Raw genomic sequence first — 18,544 nt, 5'->3', positions numbered from 1 at the left:
TTTTATGCTATCCCTGACTTCTCTAGACAACAATGGCTGCCTCATCCTCCCTGTACCATGCTTCTTTTGCCTTGGGATAAATCTCTGCCATGTCTCCTGAATTACTCCCAGATACTCCTGTCATTGCTGTTCCACTGTCTTTCCTGTTTCTCTCTCACTCAATTCTATCCAGCTCCTCCCTCACACCTCTGTAGTTGCCTTTATTCAGCTGGAATACCATTACCTCTGATTCTAGCTTCTCCCTCTCAAATTGTAGTGTAAATTCAATCATATTATGATTATTGCCCCGTAAGGGTTCCTTCAACTTAAGCTCTCTTAACAAGTCTGCCTCATTGCACAACACTATAGGGGTATGTATTCATATTGGGGGCAGTTAAAATAAGGCTCACTAGATTTGTTCCTGTATGAAGGATTATCTTAAGAGGAAAGTTTGTGAGTTTGAATTTAGAAGAATGAGAGGTGATTTCATTGTTACTTATAAGGGGCTTGACAAACAGCTGGGAATGACAGGATGCTTATGTTTGTGTTGGAGTCTAAAACTAAGAGACACAGTTTCAGATTAAAATGGAGGTGAAGAGGAATTTATTCACTTGAAGACTCATTTATCTTTGGATTTCTCTACCTCACAGACCAATGGAACCTGGATCATTGAACATATTCAAGGCGATGGTTATGATTGAACAGGTAGGAACGAGTTGTTGAGGCCACAAACAGATCAGTTGTGAATGGGAATGCAGGTGAGAGAGGCTGAACAGCCTAGCCCTGTTTCTATTTCTTTTCTTTTTGTTAACTGACATCGTTCGCACTGAAAACCACATTTTATAAGCATGGAGTATTATTTCCAGAGAAGAGCACAAGAAAAGTGGCAGATTTTTAATAAAATCTTATTAGAATTTTCATTCTGATATTTATGATTCTTCCTCAGCAGCATGAGCATATCCAGATTTGTATTTTGTGTCCTTGGTATTGATTTTAATGTCAACTGTATTTGTGTAAGTTAATTCGCTGCAGGACTACATTGCTATCATTTCTCCAATCCGATTGGCTGATCTATCTGCCACTTTTCTCCTGTATCTTTGGAGGTCACAGATTCTCAATACTGAAATCTCAAGGTGAAACTAACATTGAAAAAACAAGAAATCTACATCTAGATCTCAGCAAATTTATGTTGCTAACCTTCGTTCAGGGCACAAGACACTGCTGACCTGAAATTGATGGCCATCTTAGACTAACTTAACCAGAGTTCATTAATAATCAATTTGAATTGGAAAGTATATCCACATCATGAATCAACTGGAACTTATAGTAAAATTATTTTGAGGCACAAATAGAGTTTAAAACCGGATTTCATTAGATCTTATCAAACTTTATGAGAATATTAATTAATACTCATGTGTTCTACAAATCTCTACCTGCATTTGATAAACAGTGAAATAAATCAATAGTTCTATGGAACAATTTAAATGTGAAATAAATTCAGGCTTCCACTCACACAGACATATAAGGAATAAAAGACTGAAAATTGGAAAATTGCATTTCATGGTTTTATTATATTATATAGTTTCAGAAACTATCATAATGAGAAGATTCCAGAGAATAGAGCAGGCAGCTGTGTGGTGTTAGGATCACACTCACACCAACTCAGATTTCGCTGCAGACAATGTCCACCTTCAACAGAAACCTGCATGTCTCTGGAGAGTATCACAGCTCCAAGAGTTTATCACAGCGAGTGTCAGAGCCAAGAAAGAACCAAGTAAAAGAGCTACACAATCAAAGTGTGGGAATAGTGAGACTGTCTCTATGTTCCCATTTCTAATCCAGATCCAGTGTCCTTAGTCTGTTTCTTTAAAAACCCATCCTGACAAGGGATTTATTTGTTATATTCACATTCATTTGTTGTAAGTTAATGTGGAGCACTGCTAAGCACAGTCCACAGGCTATTGCTAATGATATATCTTTATTTGTAGGCATTCAAGAGATGAAGACTTTACTGTGAAGCCATGTGACAACTGCAGTGCTGGAGAACGATGTGATCACTGAATGTCATCCCAGAAATACCGATCAGGGTGTGTTTTTAATGAGAAAGTAAACGAAGAATTAAGCAGCCTTAGCCAAGCCCACACGGTTGTTCCCCACGTCGAAAATGGAATAATATTCCCCAATGAAAATATCTCCCAGAATCCAGAGGCTTCCACCACTAACACCAAATCCACTCATGCAGCTTCTTTGGTTGTTGTCAGTGCTCTGTAAGGAAAACAAGCACAGTTAACACTGGCTCATATCATCATCACCTTTAGCTATTATTAGTCTTGTACATTTATCCCCAAAAGTGTATTCTATAAATGTTTTGAAATTATAAATGTATTCTAGCACAATAATGCTGTCCAAAAACATACCTGCAAAGCGTAGGCTTGTGGGGGAAGAGGGAAGTCGACTCCATTGATTGTGAAGACCACATCGGGCATGTTAGACAGATTGTTACAGTTTATGGTGTACTGCAAGGAAACAGAGACAGTATTCAGTCACTGTGTAGGTGTAGAAATATACAACTTAGAATTTGTGGCACAGTAACTTAAATTAATAATGACTAAACATAGGTGAAATTGGAATATACCAGAAGGCTAATAGAAAATGTTTATATAGCAGTGGTCCCCAGGATGTAATTAATTTCCAACTTGCATCACAACACTAAAGTATTTCTAAATATTTGTAATTATCTTGATCTTAAGGTGTTATGTGGGTTATAGATTAAGCACTTTTTTTCTTAGAAGCATGGAAACAGAGAAAATAGGTGCAGGAGAAGGCCATTCAGCCCTTCGAGCCTGTAGCATCATTCAATATGAGCATGGCTCATCTGCAATTTCAGGATTCCATACACCTGGTTGTTCTAACACAGTGCCTTATTTCAACACAATACTTTGTCTGAATAAATAAGTTTAAGCATGTAAAGAGCCTTCACTTTCATCTTTTTTTGAAATACTGATGCATTTCCCAATATTTTTGCTGCAGTGACAGTGGCTCATATTGGTTAAAATTAATTTAATGTAACCCTGCGCCTGTAGTTCTGTCCGCCCCCTTTCCCGACCTCCCTCAAAAGGCTGAGGGGATCTCTCCAGAGCAAATTATATGCAGGAGTTTGCGTCATTTTTACGAATGAACTATTTTCACTTTGCGAAAACTCAAATGATCAGCTACAGGCTGCATGATGAATGAATTTGTGATGCGCACATCTTGGTAGTATTATGCCATGATCAATACTGTAAATGCCATCTCTACCTGTCCATAGTAACTTGGAATTGCTCCAATGTATTGCTGAATGGTGTTGATGGGTGTGCTGGGACCAACAAGGAGAGAAGTGCCAGTGTCAACAATGGCTGGACAACCTCCACTGCAGGCCACAACCTGTCCATTGATTGTCACCCTGAGGGAGAGAAATGAATGAACAGTTAGCCAAAAAAAGACTAATTAGGCCAGTTGAGCAATTAAAACCAACTTGAGTTTCTTAGTTGGATGACATATTTATTATATCCACCACAAATGTTGATTTTGTAACTTAAAAACTAGCCAATTATTTTATTGTTCTTTGTCTTTTAGTTTCTAAATTTCAAGACCATTTGGTAGAATCACTCTCGAGGATTTCAGTGCAAAGTATCGATCCTAGTTGTGGGTGGGGGTAATCACTTACCGGTCAATGAGGATTTGCCAATAGGCCTCACGAGTGACGGGAACCCAGTGAATTTGACCTGAGTAGTGACTTGAGTCAATTCCACCAAACACAATTTCACTTCCAGATGCACCGTCCTGTCTGTAAAACACAGGAGAATCATAAACATGCTGAGAGGTGAAGAAATAACATCATTAGCATCAACCTATTTCTGGTTTAGAGATTTATTAATACCCACTAGATATTGTACCTCAATCACTGAATACCAAATGAGCTTCGAAAATAAATTGATTGCAATACAGCCACAGATACTATCCGCTTGAATATTATTTGTTTGCATTGAGAAACTACTGGCTGAAGCACATACAACCCTGAACAACATGGGGCTTGGTGAAAAATCTAGGAGAAGGACAAAAGAAATCTAGTGAGACTTCCTCAATTTTAGGAAAAGCACATTGGGTTTTCTGACAGCATTTGGGGAAATGACACTCTCATTAAGGAGTGGTGAGATGCAAATAGCATTAATTATTGCTTGTTATCACTACCAACAAATCCCATGTCATTAATATCCATCTTCCCACTCGACCATTCACATTTCTAAACTGCACAGCCTCTGGAAAAGAGATGACAGTTTTACCCCTGTCAAGCCCCACCTGAATTTTCTGTATTTTAGTCTCATTATTATGTTTTATCCTTTTAAGATATACAGAAACGGTACTTGAGTTTTGAAGGGAGCAAGGTAAGCTTTATTTCCAAAGTTTCTAATGTCATTGTTGTAACAACCTGACTTTGTTCACCCCTTTTCTCTCTCTATGTGACCATACCCAGGCTTTTAATGAGTTGCACACAGGGAGCAGTCAAAAGAAAAGTATGAGCAAACAACAAAAACATTGAATGCTGTGGCCAACATTTGCTGTGCTATGTCCAAAGCAAATGTTGTTGCAGTCTTCCAGGTATGGAAAACAATAACATACTTAAGAATTGACTGTCACAATGTACTAAGTTTTACTTTGAATTTGAGTCCATGATGTTCTGACACAGAGACAAGAGCTTTCACAACTCAAGATTAACTTTTTGCTTTTCAACTGTCAAGGGTCTGAATGTACTACATCTGCCCTATGTCCCTATGAAAGAAAAACATGCAGTTGTAGAGTCAAAGAGATGTACAGCATAGAAACAGATCCTTCGGTCTGACCCATCCATGCCGACCAGATGTCCCAACATTCAGCAAAATATACCACGGTAAGAAAAACAGGTGAGAAGTGCTTACCTGGTCAGGTAGACAGAAAAGAGAGGCTCATCCACCAGATGCTGAGACATCAAGTTCTCAAACACAGTTGTAGCTCCTGATGCTGCAAGAGATGGGTAGCCCATGCCCAGAATTCCATCAAACTTCACGTAGGAAAAGAAGCCACCGGGTTCACTAGTACTGAGACCAAATTCTTGATTGCGGATATTGATGTTTGAAATCTAGGAAGATATGGTCAAGTGAGAACACCTGAGGAACTCAGCAAAGCATTATCTTGTGAATTATACATTCCCCATAAATTGCTCACACTTAGCAAATAGGTTTCTCAATCCTCTTAGAGACAATGCTGAGAACAAATGAGATAGAGAGACAATTAAATTTTTTCACACAACCCTGGAGCATGGATACATTTCAGAAAAGGAACGAGGAGGAGATTTATGCTCTTCGAATGTATGAGGAGCCTGCATTTGTTCAACATTTACAAGATTCTTTAGGCTGCGTGGACAGGAGTGGGGACTGCTAGGACTCTCAGCAAACTGTGATGATAATATGACCTTAAGAGGCATATTTTGTCCTGGTTGTCTTTTTATGAAAAGAGGTTGAGACAGAGGTACCAATCAGTCTGCTTCAAGCCAATAAATAACTTGTGAGGCCTTGGGATGTTGTTTTTACAGTTGGAACAATAGAAGCAGCCTGAATGAGTGGGATCAAGCTCCCACTGAACCAAGTTTTTTAGGTTAGCTTTCTGTAGCTGTTGGGGTTGGGAAAGCTGCTATATTTCTCTCCCTCTCTGTTTGTTGCAGCTAAAAGCTGGAGTTCTCTTTCTGCTGTTAGAATTGCATGTGAGACAATCTATTTTACTGAACTTGCTTTGTCATTAAACTAAAATGATCAATGTTACATCATTTGATGAAGTTTACAATTGACTTACTCTGACAGTGTCATATCCCAATATTCCATTCATGGCGCCGGTACCATACTGGATAGATACACCCTGGTTGTTGGAATGATATGTTGAAGATGCACTGGGATTGAATCTGTGATGCATCTCTGTAATGGACCAGACATGTAATGAAATTAATAAGAAATATTTGAACATTTAGCCTAATGTAGGAAGAAAGATTTGTGCTATAAATAATCTATTATGTTACATTTTTAAAATGTTTATGTTTTTACAAGCATTCCTTTACCCTAATATGTGTTTGTCTGGTTGCTTTTTCTTTGAAGGGAGATCCTGAAAATGTGAGGAGGCTCAGAAATCCTGAAAGATACTGTGTCGTCATGTATGAGGGGAAGTTTTGAGTTGGACAAGTGGTTGTGTATATGTGTCCATGTGCACATTTGCAAAGGGAAATACCTCTTACTGACCCAGGGAGGCCTTCATGGAAAATTTGATGCAAGTGTAAAAGATTATTGAACTGTGACAGTTTAGTTCAGCAACCTTGTAGATTCCTATCAAATGGAAAGAGTTATTTTTGCCCAGCAAATAGTAATGACCTGGTGCTTGTTACCAATGAGTATGGTGGAAATAATCATAGCCAATGATTTTGAAAGGAAATTGTTTAGGCATTTGAAGCAAACCAAGCAGCGTGCTACAGTAACAGAATGGTGCTTGTCCCTTGTCTAGATTGTTCTGCAGAGACCAGCATGGATTCTATAAATTGAACAATCCTCTTCTGTGCAGTAATGATCTATATTCCTCTGTGTCCCTAGAACACAGGGCAATAATGACTCGATTCCTCTGTGTCTCTAACACACAGTGTTGTGAAGAATGCACTGTCATTGTACTTTTGTCTTACAGTTGCCCTCAGGCGTACTGGGAGGCTTTTCAGGCTGAGAAAGAGCTTGTGTTGCCATGTTACCAGTCCCAAGTAGAGCCAACGTTCCTGAGTAAGTCAAAATCAAGGCCGAAAGGTATATCATCTGAGCAATACTGTGCCACAAAACATCCAACCAAGGAATGCAAGCTGGAAATTACTTCATACCAATGCTAAGTATTTTTCTGTAAATTCATCTCATGATTCATCTCAGTTCCAGAGGAAAGTACAGCATCATTGTTAAACCACTAAGAAGTTGAACCTCTGTAAAATATTTCTCCCAAGAAAGATAGCCAAGAAAAGTTCCCCTGTTTCATCCAATCATCAGAGCACAATGTTCAACTTTAACTATTGTAGAAATATATTATTCTTTTTCAATCTTCATCACAGGACTGAACTTTAAAAGAAACAAAAAAATCACAAATGGAAACACATTTAAACGGATGAAAACATTTACTCACTGCATGACTGTTCAGAGCAGTAAACTGAAGGGACCCAGAGGTTGGATGAGCCAGTGTCAAAGATGACGGTGAACATAGAACATAGAACATAGAACATAGAACAATACAGCACAGAACAGGCCCTTCGGCCCACGATGTTGTGCCGAACTTCTATCCTAGATTAAGCACCCATCCATGTACCTATCCAAATGCCGCTTAAAGGTCGCCAATGATTCTGACTCTACCACTCCCACGGGGAACGCATTCCATGCCCCCACCACTCTCTGGGTAAAGAACCCACCCCTGACATCTCCCCTATACCTTCCACCCTTCACCTTAAATTTATGTCCCCTTGTAACACTCTGTTGTACCCGGGGAAAAAGTTTCTGACTGTCTACTGTATCTATTCCTCTGATCATCTTATAAACCTCTATCAAGTCACCCCTCATCCTTCGCCGTTCCAACGAGAAAAGGCCGAGAACTCTCAACCTATCCTCGTACGACCTACTCTCCATTCCAGGCAACATCCTGGTAAATCTTCTCTGCACCCTCTCCAAAGCTTCCACATCTTTCCTAAAGTGAGGCGACCAGAACTGCACACAGTACTCCAACTGTGGCCTAACCAAAGTCCTGTACAGCTGCAACATCACTTCACGACTCTTGAATTCAATCCCTCTGCTAATGAACGATAATACTCCATAGGCCTTCTTACAAACTCTATCCACCTGAGTGGCAACCTTCAAAGATCTATGCACATAGACCCCAAGATCCCTCTGTTCCTCCACCTGACTAAGAACCCTACCATTAACCCTGTATTCCGCATTCTTATTTGTTCTTCCAAAATGGACAACCTCACACTTGGCAGGGTTGAACTCCATCTGCCACTCCTCAGCCCAGCTCTGCATCATATCTAAGTCCCTCTGCATCTGACAACAGCCCTCCTCACTGTCCACAACTCCACCTATCTTCGTATCATCTGCAAATTTACTGACCCACCCTTCGACTCCCTCATCTAAGTCATTAATAAAAATTACAAACAGCAGAGGACCCAGAACTGATCCCTGCGGAACTCCACTTGTAACTGGGCTCCAGGCTGAATATTTACCATCTACCACCACTCTCTGCCTTTGTCCGGTTAGCCAGTTTTCTATCCAATTGGCCAAATTTCCCTCTATCCCATGCCTCCTGACTTTCCGCATAAGCCTACCATGGGGAACCTTATCAAATGCCTTACTAAAATCCATGTACACTACATCCACTGCTCTACCCTCATCCACATGCTTGGTCACCTCCTCGAAGAATTCAATAAGACTTGTAAGGCAAGACCTACCCTTCACAAATCCGTGCTGGCTGTCCCTAATCAAGCAGTGTCTTTCCAGATACTCGTAAATCCTATCCCTCAGTACCCTTTCCATTACTTTGCCTACCACAGAAGTAAGACTAACTGGCCTGTAATTCCCGGGGTTATCCCTATTCCCTTTTTTGAACAGTGGCACAACATTCGCTACTCTCCAGTCCCCTGGTACCACCCCCATTGCCAGTGAAGACGAGAAGATCATTGCCAACGGTACTGCAATTTCCTCTCTTGCTTCCCACATAATCCTAGGATATATCCCGTCAGGCCCGGGGGACTTGTCTATCCTCAAGTTGTTCAAAATGTCCAACACATCTTCCTTCCTAACAGGTATCTCTTCTAGCTTATCAGTCCGTTTCACACTCTCCTCTTCAACAATACGGTCCCTCTCGTTTGTAAATACTGAAGAGAAGTACTTGTTCAAGACCTCTCCTATCTCTTCCGACTCAATACACAGTCTCCCACCACTGTCCTTGATCGGACCTACCCTCGTTCTCGTCATTCTCAGGTTTCCCACACACGCATAGAATGCCTTGGGGTTATCCTTGATCCTATCCGCCAAAGATTTTTCATGCCCTCTCTTAGCTCTCCTAATCCCTTTCTTCAGGTCCCTTCTGGCTATCCTGTATCCCTCCACTGCTCTGTCTGAACCTTGTTTCCTCAACCTTATGTAAGCCTCCTTCTTCCTCTTTACTAGACATTCAACCTCCCTCGTCAACCAAGGCTCCCTCACACGACCATTTCTTTCCTGCCTGATCGGTACATACATATCGAGGACACGTCGTATCTGCTCCTTGAAAAAGTTCCACATTTCCACCACATCCTTCCCTGACAGCCTATGCTCCCAACGTATGCTCCTCAAATCCTGTCTTACAGCATCGTAATTTCCCTTCCCCCAGTTGTAAAAACTTCCTTGTTGTGCGCACCTATCTCTCTCCATAACCAAGGTGAAAGTCACAGAATTGTGGTCACCATCACCAAAATGTTCACCCACTAACAAGCCCACCACTTGTCCCGGTTCATTACCGAGTACCAAATCCAATATCGCCTCCCCTCTGGTTGGACAATCTACATACTGCGTTAGAAAAGCTTCCTGGACACACTGCACAAACACCGCCCCATCCAATCTACTTGATCTAAAGAGCTTCCAATCAATATTTGGGAAGTTGAAGTCGCCCATGACTACGACCCTGTGGCTTCTGCATCTTTCCAAAATCTGTTTCCCAATCTGTTTCTCCACATCTCTGCTGCTATTGGGGGGCCTATAATAAACACCCAACAAGGTGACTGCACCTTTCCTATTTCTGACTTCAGCCCATACTACCTCCAGAGGCAGATCCCCCTCAAACTTCCTTTCTGCAGCCGTTATACCATTTCTAATTAGCAATGCCACCCCCCGTCCTTTTTTACCACCCTCCCTAATCTTACTGAAACATCTGTAACCAGGAACCTCCAACAGCCATTCCTGTCCCTCATCTATCCATGTTTCCGTGATGGCCACAACATCGTAGTCCCAGGTACCGATCCACGCCTTAAGTTCACCCACCTTATTTCTGATACTCCTTGCATTGAAGTATACGCACTTGAGCCCATCTCTGTGTCCGCAAGTAGTTCCTGTCAGTGCTACCTTCTCCACAGCCTCCCTACAGTCTTGGACATCCTGACACACAGCTAGCTTACTTGCTGGACTACAAGTCCGGATCCCATCCCCCTGACAAATTAGTTTAAACCCCCCCGAAGAGTGCTAGCAAACCTACCCCCCAGGATATTGGTGCCCTTCTGGTTCAGGTGCAACCCGTCCTGTTTATACAGGTCCCACCTTCCCCAGAATGCAGTCCAATTGTCCAAATATCTGAAGCCCTCCCTCCTACACCATCCTTGCAGCCACGTGTTCAACTGCACTCTCTCCCTATTCTTTGCCTCACTGTCACGTGGCACCGGCAACAACCCAGAGATGACGACTCTGTCTGTCCTAGCTTTTAGCTTCCAGCCTAACTCCTTGAGCTCTTGAATGACCTCCCCACCCCTCTTCCTACCTATGTCATTGGTGCCAATGTGTACCACGACTTCTGGCTGCACACCCTCCCCCTTAAGGATTCTGAAGACACGGTCCGAGATGTCTCGGACCCTAGCACCCGGGAGGCAACAAACCATCCGAGAGTCTCGCCCATGTCCACAGAACTGCCTGTCCGTCCCTCTAACTCGAGAGTCCTCTATAACTAGCGCTCTCCTCTTCTCCCCCTTTCCCTTCTGAATCTCAGAGCCACAGACCCCTTCACTGCAGCTTACACCTGCAAGGCTGTCCCCCCCAACAGTCTCCAAAGCTGTATACTTATTTTTTAGGGGAACGACCACAGGGGAACCCTGCACTGCCTGCTTCTTCCCCTTCCCACCTCTAACTGTTACCCAGCTACCTCTGTTCTCCGGCGTAACTATGTCCCTGTAGCTTCTATCGATCACCCTCTCAGCCTCTCGAATAATCCTCAGCTCATCCAGCTCCAGTTCCAGTTCCCTAACTCGTTCGGTGAGGATCAGGATCTGACTGCATTTCCTGCACACGAAGTCGGCAGGAGTATCGGTGGTCACCCCTACCTCAAACATCCTGCAGGAGGAACATTCCACCGCCTGCACTGCCATGACTGTACACTGTCTCCAAAAACAAGAACACTGAGTCAATAACCTGTGGACTTTAAAGTTAGGTTAGAGGAGGCCCTACGAAAGTAGGACCTGGGGTCTAGAACACACCCACTCAAATACTAATCACTTGCCTTCCCGCCCAGCTATGCGCTCCAACCTCACTTCCGCTGCCCGCTACAGGTAAGTAATTTTGAAACAAACTGTCTTACCTTAGCTGTAGTCTCCCGGGTTCATTTTTCCTCGGCCGCTGCTCCCACTCAAATGACCGTTGGTGATTAAAGGGTGAGTATTTATACTCACCGTTCTCCTTCCCGGCTGCCCCTCTGTTTGCCGTCACTTCCTCTGCTGCTCCCGCTCTTTTTGTGAAGAGAGAAAAAAAAACACCGCTGCCCGCTACAGGTAAGTAATTTTGAAACAAACTGTCTTACCTTAGCTGTAGTCTCCCGGGTTCGTTTTTCCTCGGCCGCTGCTCCCACTCAAATGAAACTCTGTGGTGGATTCCCAATGCTGATTGCTCCATAGTATGACAACTGTCAACAAAAACAAGAAGACCACAACTTATCAACTGGAAATATAGCTGAGCAACACATGTTATTGGGCTCATTATATACTGCACCTTTCAGAAAGTGTGCACCTTCTGAAATCACATGATTATTTGCTCTTCTGAATTCCTATGGTAACTCCAAGCTAGTGGTGCTAACATAGATGCCAGCATTGTTAATATGCCAGCCAACAGCACAAGCCAAGCTCATTAAGGGTATTTAGAAATATTGACCAATGGCAAGGAAACACCAAGTCAGCAGGTCCAACAGAAATCATCAGTAAGTTCTCACATTGAATCAGAAACTTCCATCAGTTTGATAGAATTCAGTGTTCTGAGCAGCAGTCACAATCAGAGAATGGTTACAGCATGACCAGTCATGACCTGCTGACTCCCTGCAAGAGCAGCCCACTCCTCCTACACCCCCTATCTTATTCTTGTAACCTTGTATACATCCCCTATTCAGATCATTACCCTGTTTCCTTTTGAAAGCTGCAATTGAATTTATCTCATCCACCCTGTTAATCCGTGCACTGTAAACTCCTGCCAAACACTGTGCAAGAAATATGTTTCCTCAGGCCCCCATTTGTTCTTTTTGCTAGAAGTCTTAATTCAGTGTCCACTGGTTCTTGACCACTGGTCAATAGAAAGCTTCCTATCTGTCTACTTTGCCCTGCTCTCTCAAGATTTTGAAAGCCTCCTTTAAATCTATTCTTAATCTTCTCTTTAAGCAGTCAAAAAGTGTGGCGCTGGAAAAATATTCCTGATGAAGACCTTACGCTCGAAATGCCGACTCTCTTGCTCTTCTGATGCTGCCTGACCTGCTGTGCTTTTCCAGAGTCACACTTAGTGACTGATCTCCAACATCTTCAGTCCTCACTTTCTCCTTCTCTTTAAGCAGGACAAGCCCAAACTCTTCAATCTATCCATGTTAGTGAGGTTGCTTGCTCCTAGAAAAGTTCACATAAATCTTTTCTGTATCCTCTTTGTTGCTTTCATATCCTTCCTGAATTGTGGTGCTTAGACTTGGGCACAATACTCCCATTCAGGCTGAATCAGTGCTTTTTTAATGATGGATTACTACTTTCTTGCTTTCATGACCTTTACCAAAGCTCATGTTCCCAAATGCCTCATTAACCAACCTGCCCTGTTAACTTCAACAATTTGTTCAGATATACACTCCTCTTTTGAATTGTACCCTTTAAGTAACTTTGTCTCTCTGTGTCCTTTCAAAATGTATCACTTCACTGTTCCCTGCACTAAATTTCATCTACTGCATTTCTTCCTCACCCTGTAATTTGTCTCGGTCTTTGTGGTGTCAGCTCCTAACTTTGTCACAGTTCACAATACTTCCACATTTTCTCTCACCTGCAAGTTTTGAAATTTACCAGCACTTTCATTAATTGAAATGTGCTAATACCAATCCCTGGAAAAGCATACAACTTCCAGATGGTGAGGTTCCATGAATATACAGCATTTATTCTTCTCGATGGTAGTGTTTGTGGGTTCGTGCTATGAGATGGTACACACCGCTCTGCATTGGTGCTGGAAGGACTTAATGTTTATAGTTGTAGTGCCAATCAAATGGGCTGCTTTGTCTTGCATATTATTAAGCTCCTTGAGTGTCGTTGGAACAGCACTCACCCAGGCAACTGTATAGCACTTTATCAAATGAGTTTAGGGAGTTCACACACCAAGACCACTTCAAAACCTGATCAACTTCGTGTTGCTACTTCATTAAAAAGACTTTGTTTTACAGATCCCTGTCAGCTTTCGTTTATCGATCAACATTTCTTCAAGTGACATAGAACATCCAGCAACCACCCATTCTGAAACATCTGAACCCCAATAGTCCTGTACTGCATATAACAATAGGTTAAAGACTTACAGCTTATTGTTAGAAAAAACACACTTTATCCTCTCAAATACTAAGGTTGTCTCACAACAAGTTCTTCAAAGGTCAGAAGGTGCAACAGATTTAAGATGTAGGTTTTTTTCTTTGTTTAAAAAATGACTTACATCCAGGTAGTTAATCATTGGTTCTGTTGTATCCAGAGATTGGCTGCAGTAGGGCACCTGATATTTTGAGCAGAGATCATATGGATGTTTCATCAGGAATTCTTCCAGCAGCCCTTTCTCCTGGAGAACATCACGGGCAGATTTGCCCTTAATCAAAGGCATTCTGCCAAGAAAAAACAAAAGTTATAAATTTTGTCATGTTTTATTCTTCCTCACTGTCAGATTATCCGTTCTCTCTCTTCGTGTGACAATTTCTGACCTGATCACACATTCCGAGAGCTGGATACAAGCGAGGGCGACAAGTAGCCACTTCATGTTGCCAGTTGGGTTGGTTCAGAGACTCGTCAGAATCTGAAGTGTTGTGTCTGAGCAGCAACATTTATACTTACTGTAATCAAACCTTTCCATTGTCACGAGGCTTCCAACATAATATATGAAGTAAATAATATTTAACTCATGACTGTTTTATTTTAAATTTAATCTCTCTTAGAAAGGCCATTCTTTCACTCAATTGATATCCAACAGGGAATATTTGAATTATCAACAAAACTATTAAATATTGTACAATTACTGTGTTATCACTGATAATGTAACCATAAATATATTTCAAATCAAAGCAAAAACAGTTGCATCAAAGCTGGAAAATTGCAATTTCACAAGTTCATCTGAAGATAAATTAACTGTTTTAATTGCTACATATAACAATTAGCTTGTTAATCACTGCAGAAGGTGAAACATTTCTGATGCGGAATTTCCTGGGGTGGTCAGTTTTATTACACTTTAATTGAGAGGTTCAATTGATAACTTCAATTGCAAGGCTGATCCTGGTCTTTAATACATAACCTTGAGCCTACAGATAAAATGCCATGTTCAAATATGGAGCTTTTGCCTGTTCAACCAAACTTAATCCATAATGAGTCGTGATTCACCTAATATTGTACTGAATATTCATCTCCTCTGTCAAAACCACCAAAACAGATGTGATGTTCTTTTAACATATTCTTTAGATTTATGTGTCACTGGCAAGGCCAGTGTGTGCTGTCCATGTTTGTAATGCCATATCATTGGGTGGTATACATAAAGTGCAGACTGTGATTTGGCTAGCAGCAAATAGCTGATTAGTTTGTGCAAATATGAACAGTCATCAGCTAGATGACAACTCTCTATTTGGTTTCTGGACAGCTGAACAGCTTGTGCGTGTGAACAAGGCAGGAAGGAGTCTTTGAATTGCTATAAGGGCAGGTCTTGTCTCCCCCATAGCAAAAATGCCCAAAACTTAAAGAAAGTCAATGATTTTTTCCCACCAGCTGCTATAAGCTCTCACCTTTAACCAGTGGCTGAGAGACTTTGTAATTGGTATACCAATCACTCTGTGCCTTTTGTGGATAAGTGCAAGATTCCAGAGAAAGGAGATCAAAAGCGAGAAGACATTGGCAAGCAAAACTTAATAGAACTGTGAACTAGTCTTTTTTTCTGTCCTAATTTTTGTTTTGTATGTATGTGTAGGGTTTTAAAAGAGGATTAGAGTTTTAACGAGTAGCATCATATGTTGATAGTTCAAAGCTATTTACTTGAGATTAGAGTAACAAATTGTAGTCCTTGTTATGTGTAGGAAACTGCTCAGTGTTTCTGTTAACTTGATTCCAACAGTCAATCAGAAGGAGGACTCTGTGTGTTTTGATTAAATCATTATCTTTTGTGTTGTTCCGGGAAGCAGTGAGATTTGAGCATCAGCGAATTATCCCAAGTGTGTTGTAGCAATGCATATTTAAAACATTGTCGGTACTTATCAGTTCACTGATTTCACCTGTTGTATTGCAATCAATTTCAGCATGATCCAACCTACAAACAAAATAACATGAAATTCTACTTCTGTTTATTATTCACTTGATTCTGAGCAATGTTGTATTGCTGGCCACTGCAAAAGGGCCTAACATGGTAGATAGATTGTTTCAATTTTCCAAAATTTCCTAGATCCTGGCAAGGTCCAATCAGGTTAGAAAACAAAATGAATATTTGTTCTATTTGTGAAAGGAAAGAAACTGAAAGCAGAATCCTACAGGCCAATTAGCTTAACATCTGTCATAAAGAACAAGCAGGAGTTTATTATCAAGCTGGTTGCTTCAGAGCACTTGGAACTTCTGAATGCTTTCGGGGTCAACATGGCTTTGTGAAAGCAAAATCATGTCTGTCTAATTATTTGTTCTTTTAGAAAGTAACAACCAACTTCAATAAAGGGTATCCAGTGGCTTATTGTACCTAGATTTCCAAAAGGCATTTAACAAGGTGCGACATCAAATGTTACTACACAAAATGAGTAAGTGTGGTATAAAGGGCTAATATATAAGCACGGGTTGGTTGGTGAATAGGAGGCAAATGATGGGAAGAAATTTGTCACTTTTCCCGTCGGCAAGATGTGATGCATGTTGTGTATCAGGAATTATAGCTTAGCCCTTAGTTATTTACAATCCATATCAACGAACTGGATGGAACAACGAAATGGAAGGGTGCGAAACTAGCTGGTGATATAGATCTACAGTCAACTAGGAAGGTAAGCTGCAACGAGGAGAAAAAGAGTCAGGAAAGCAATATAAACAGGCTAAGTATGCAGTCAAAACATTGGCGGTAGATAATAATGAGGGGAAATGTGAACTCGTCTGCTGAGCATTGGAGAATAGAGAAGCAGCATATAATTCAAAAGGAGAGACATTGCAGATCTCTGCAGTATTGAGGGAATTGAGTGTCCCAGGACCTGAATTAAATATGTTGGGACACAGTCATAGAGTCATATAGTATGGAAACAGACCATTTGGGACAACCAGTCCATGCCAACTATTTTCCCAAACTAAACTAGTCCCACCTACCTGTGTTTGGCCCACATCCCTCCCAACCTTTCTTATTCAGCTTATCCAGATGTCTTTTAAACATTGTGACTGCACCTGCATCCACCCCTTCCTCTGGCAGCTCACTCCAACACTAACCACACTCTGTGTAAAAACATTGCCTTTTTAAATCTTTCTCCTCTCACCTTAACATTATGCCCCCTAGTTTTGAACTCCCCCCACCTTAGAGAAAAGACCTTTGCTATTCATCTGATCTATGTACTCATGACTTCATAAACCTCTATAAGGTCACTCCTCAGCCTCTGACACTCCAGTGAAAACATCCCATCCAATCCAGGCTATTTTTATAACTCAAACCCTCCACTACCTGTGACATAAATTTCAAACAAGTATGCATCTGAAGTCTCTCTGTTCTTCATACTACCCAGGGCCCTGCCATTAATTGTATAAGTTTTGCCTTTGTTTGTTTTACCAAAATGCAGTCACATTTGTCCAAATTAAGCTCCATCTGCCACTCCTCAGCTCATTGACTCATTGTTCAAGATCTCTTGGCAATCTTAGGTAACCTTCTTCACTAGCCACAATACTACCAACCTTATTGTCATCCGCAAACTTATTAACTTATTAACCATGCCTTCTATATTCTCATCAAAATCTTTTACATAAATGACAAGCAAAAGTGGTCCCACTATTGATCCCAATGGAACACCACCAGTCACAGGCCTCCAGTCCAAAAAACCCCTCCACAACTACCCTCTATCTCCTATCGTAAAGAGTCATAGAGTCATAGAGATGTACAGCATGGAAACAGATCCAACAGATCCTTCGGTCCAACCCGTCCATGCTGACCAGATATCCCAACCCAATCTAGTCCCACCTGCCAGCACCCGGCCCATATCCCTCCAAACTCTTCCTATTCATATACCTATCCAGATGCCTTTTAAATGTTGCAATTGTACCAGCCTCCACCACTTCCTCTGGCAGATTATTCCATACTCGTACCACCCTCTGCGTGAAAAGGTTATCCCTTAGGTCTCTTTTATATCTTTCCCCTCTCACCCTAAACCTATGCCCTCTAGTTCTGGACCCCCCCCCCACACACACACACACACACACACTATTTATCCTATCCATGCCCCTCATGATTTTATAAACCTCTATAAGGTCACCCCTCAGCCTCTGACGCTCCAGGGAAAACAGTCCCAGCCTGTTCAGCCTCTCCTTATAGCTCAAATCCTCCAACCCTGGCAACATCCTTGTAAATATTTTCTGAACCCTTTCAGGTTTCACAACACCTTTCCAATAGGAAGGAGCTAATATTTTGTATCCAATTGGCAAGGTCACTCGGAATCCCACTGGGATCTAACTTTACTAATTAATCTACCATGCAGAACCTTATTAAAGGCTTTCCAAAGTCCAAACTGAATCAAATTTGTGAGACATGATTTCCCTCGTGCAAAACCACGCTGACTATCTCTAATCAGTCTGTACCTCTCCAAATGCATGTGAATCCTATCTTTCAGAATCACCTCCATCAACTTATCCACCACCAATGTCAGACTTGCAACTCAATAGTTCCCAAGCTTCTTCTTACAACCTTTCTTAAATAAAAGCACAACATTAACCACCCTCCAGTCATCCAGCAGCTCACTCGTGGTTATAGATGATAGAAATGTTTATGCTGGAGGCCCCTCAATTTCCTCCCTAATTTATCACCTGGGATCCACTTGATCAGGTCCTGGAGATTTATCCACCTTTATGTTTCCTAAGACCTCCAGCACTTCCTCCTCTGTGATGTGAACTGTTTTCAAACATTAACATTTATTTCCCCAAATTAAAAGCTGATGTGAAATATTCATGTAATATTTCTCCTATCTCCTGATGTTCAACACAAAGTCACAGTAGATAATCTGGAAGGCAATTGGAATAATGTCATTTAACGTAAGGGAATGGAATATAAAACAAGAGTTGGTTTGCTAC

General features: G+C 41.5%; 1 protein-coding gene across 1 annotated transcript; it reads right to left on the bottom strand.

Annotated features, from left to right (window-relative positions):
* Positions 1–2,071: 2,071 nt before the first annotated feature.
* On the bottom strand, positions 2,072–14,036 carry LOC140467414 (pepsin A-like). Its single transcript, XM_072563756.1, has 10 exons — positions 13,981–14,036; positions 13,722–13,884; positions 11,647–11,691; positions 7,192–7,264; positions 5,845–5,963; positions 4,935–5,134; positions 3,686–3,805; positions 3,277–3,421; positions 2,397–2,495; positions 2,072–2,244 (listed from the first exon to the last, which is right to left on the bottom strand). Exons 1-10 carry the CDS (start codon positions 14,034–14,036, stop codon positions 2,098–2,100), a joined length of 1,167 nt encoding a protein of 388 aa, XP_072419857.1. The 3' UTR covers positions 2,072–2,097.
* Positions 14,037–18,544: the final 4,508 nt, after the last annotated feature.

The sequence above is a fragment of the Chiloscyllium punctatum genome, chromosome 45 (genome assembly GCF_047496795.1).
Source record: "Chiloscyllium punctatum isolate Juve2018m chromosome 45, sChiPun1.3, whole genome shotgun sequence".
NCBI classification, from domain to species: Eukaryota; Metazoa; Chordata; class Chondrichthyes; order Orectolobiformes; family Hemiscylliidae; genus Chiloscyllium; species Chiloscyllium punctatum.
Note: the sequence above shows the minus strand (reverse complement) of the source record. Positions and strands in the feature narration are given on the sequence as shown.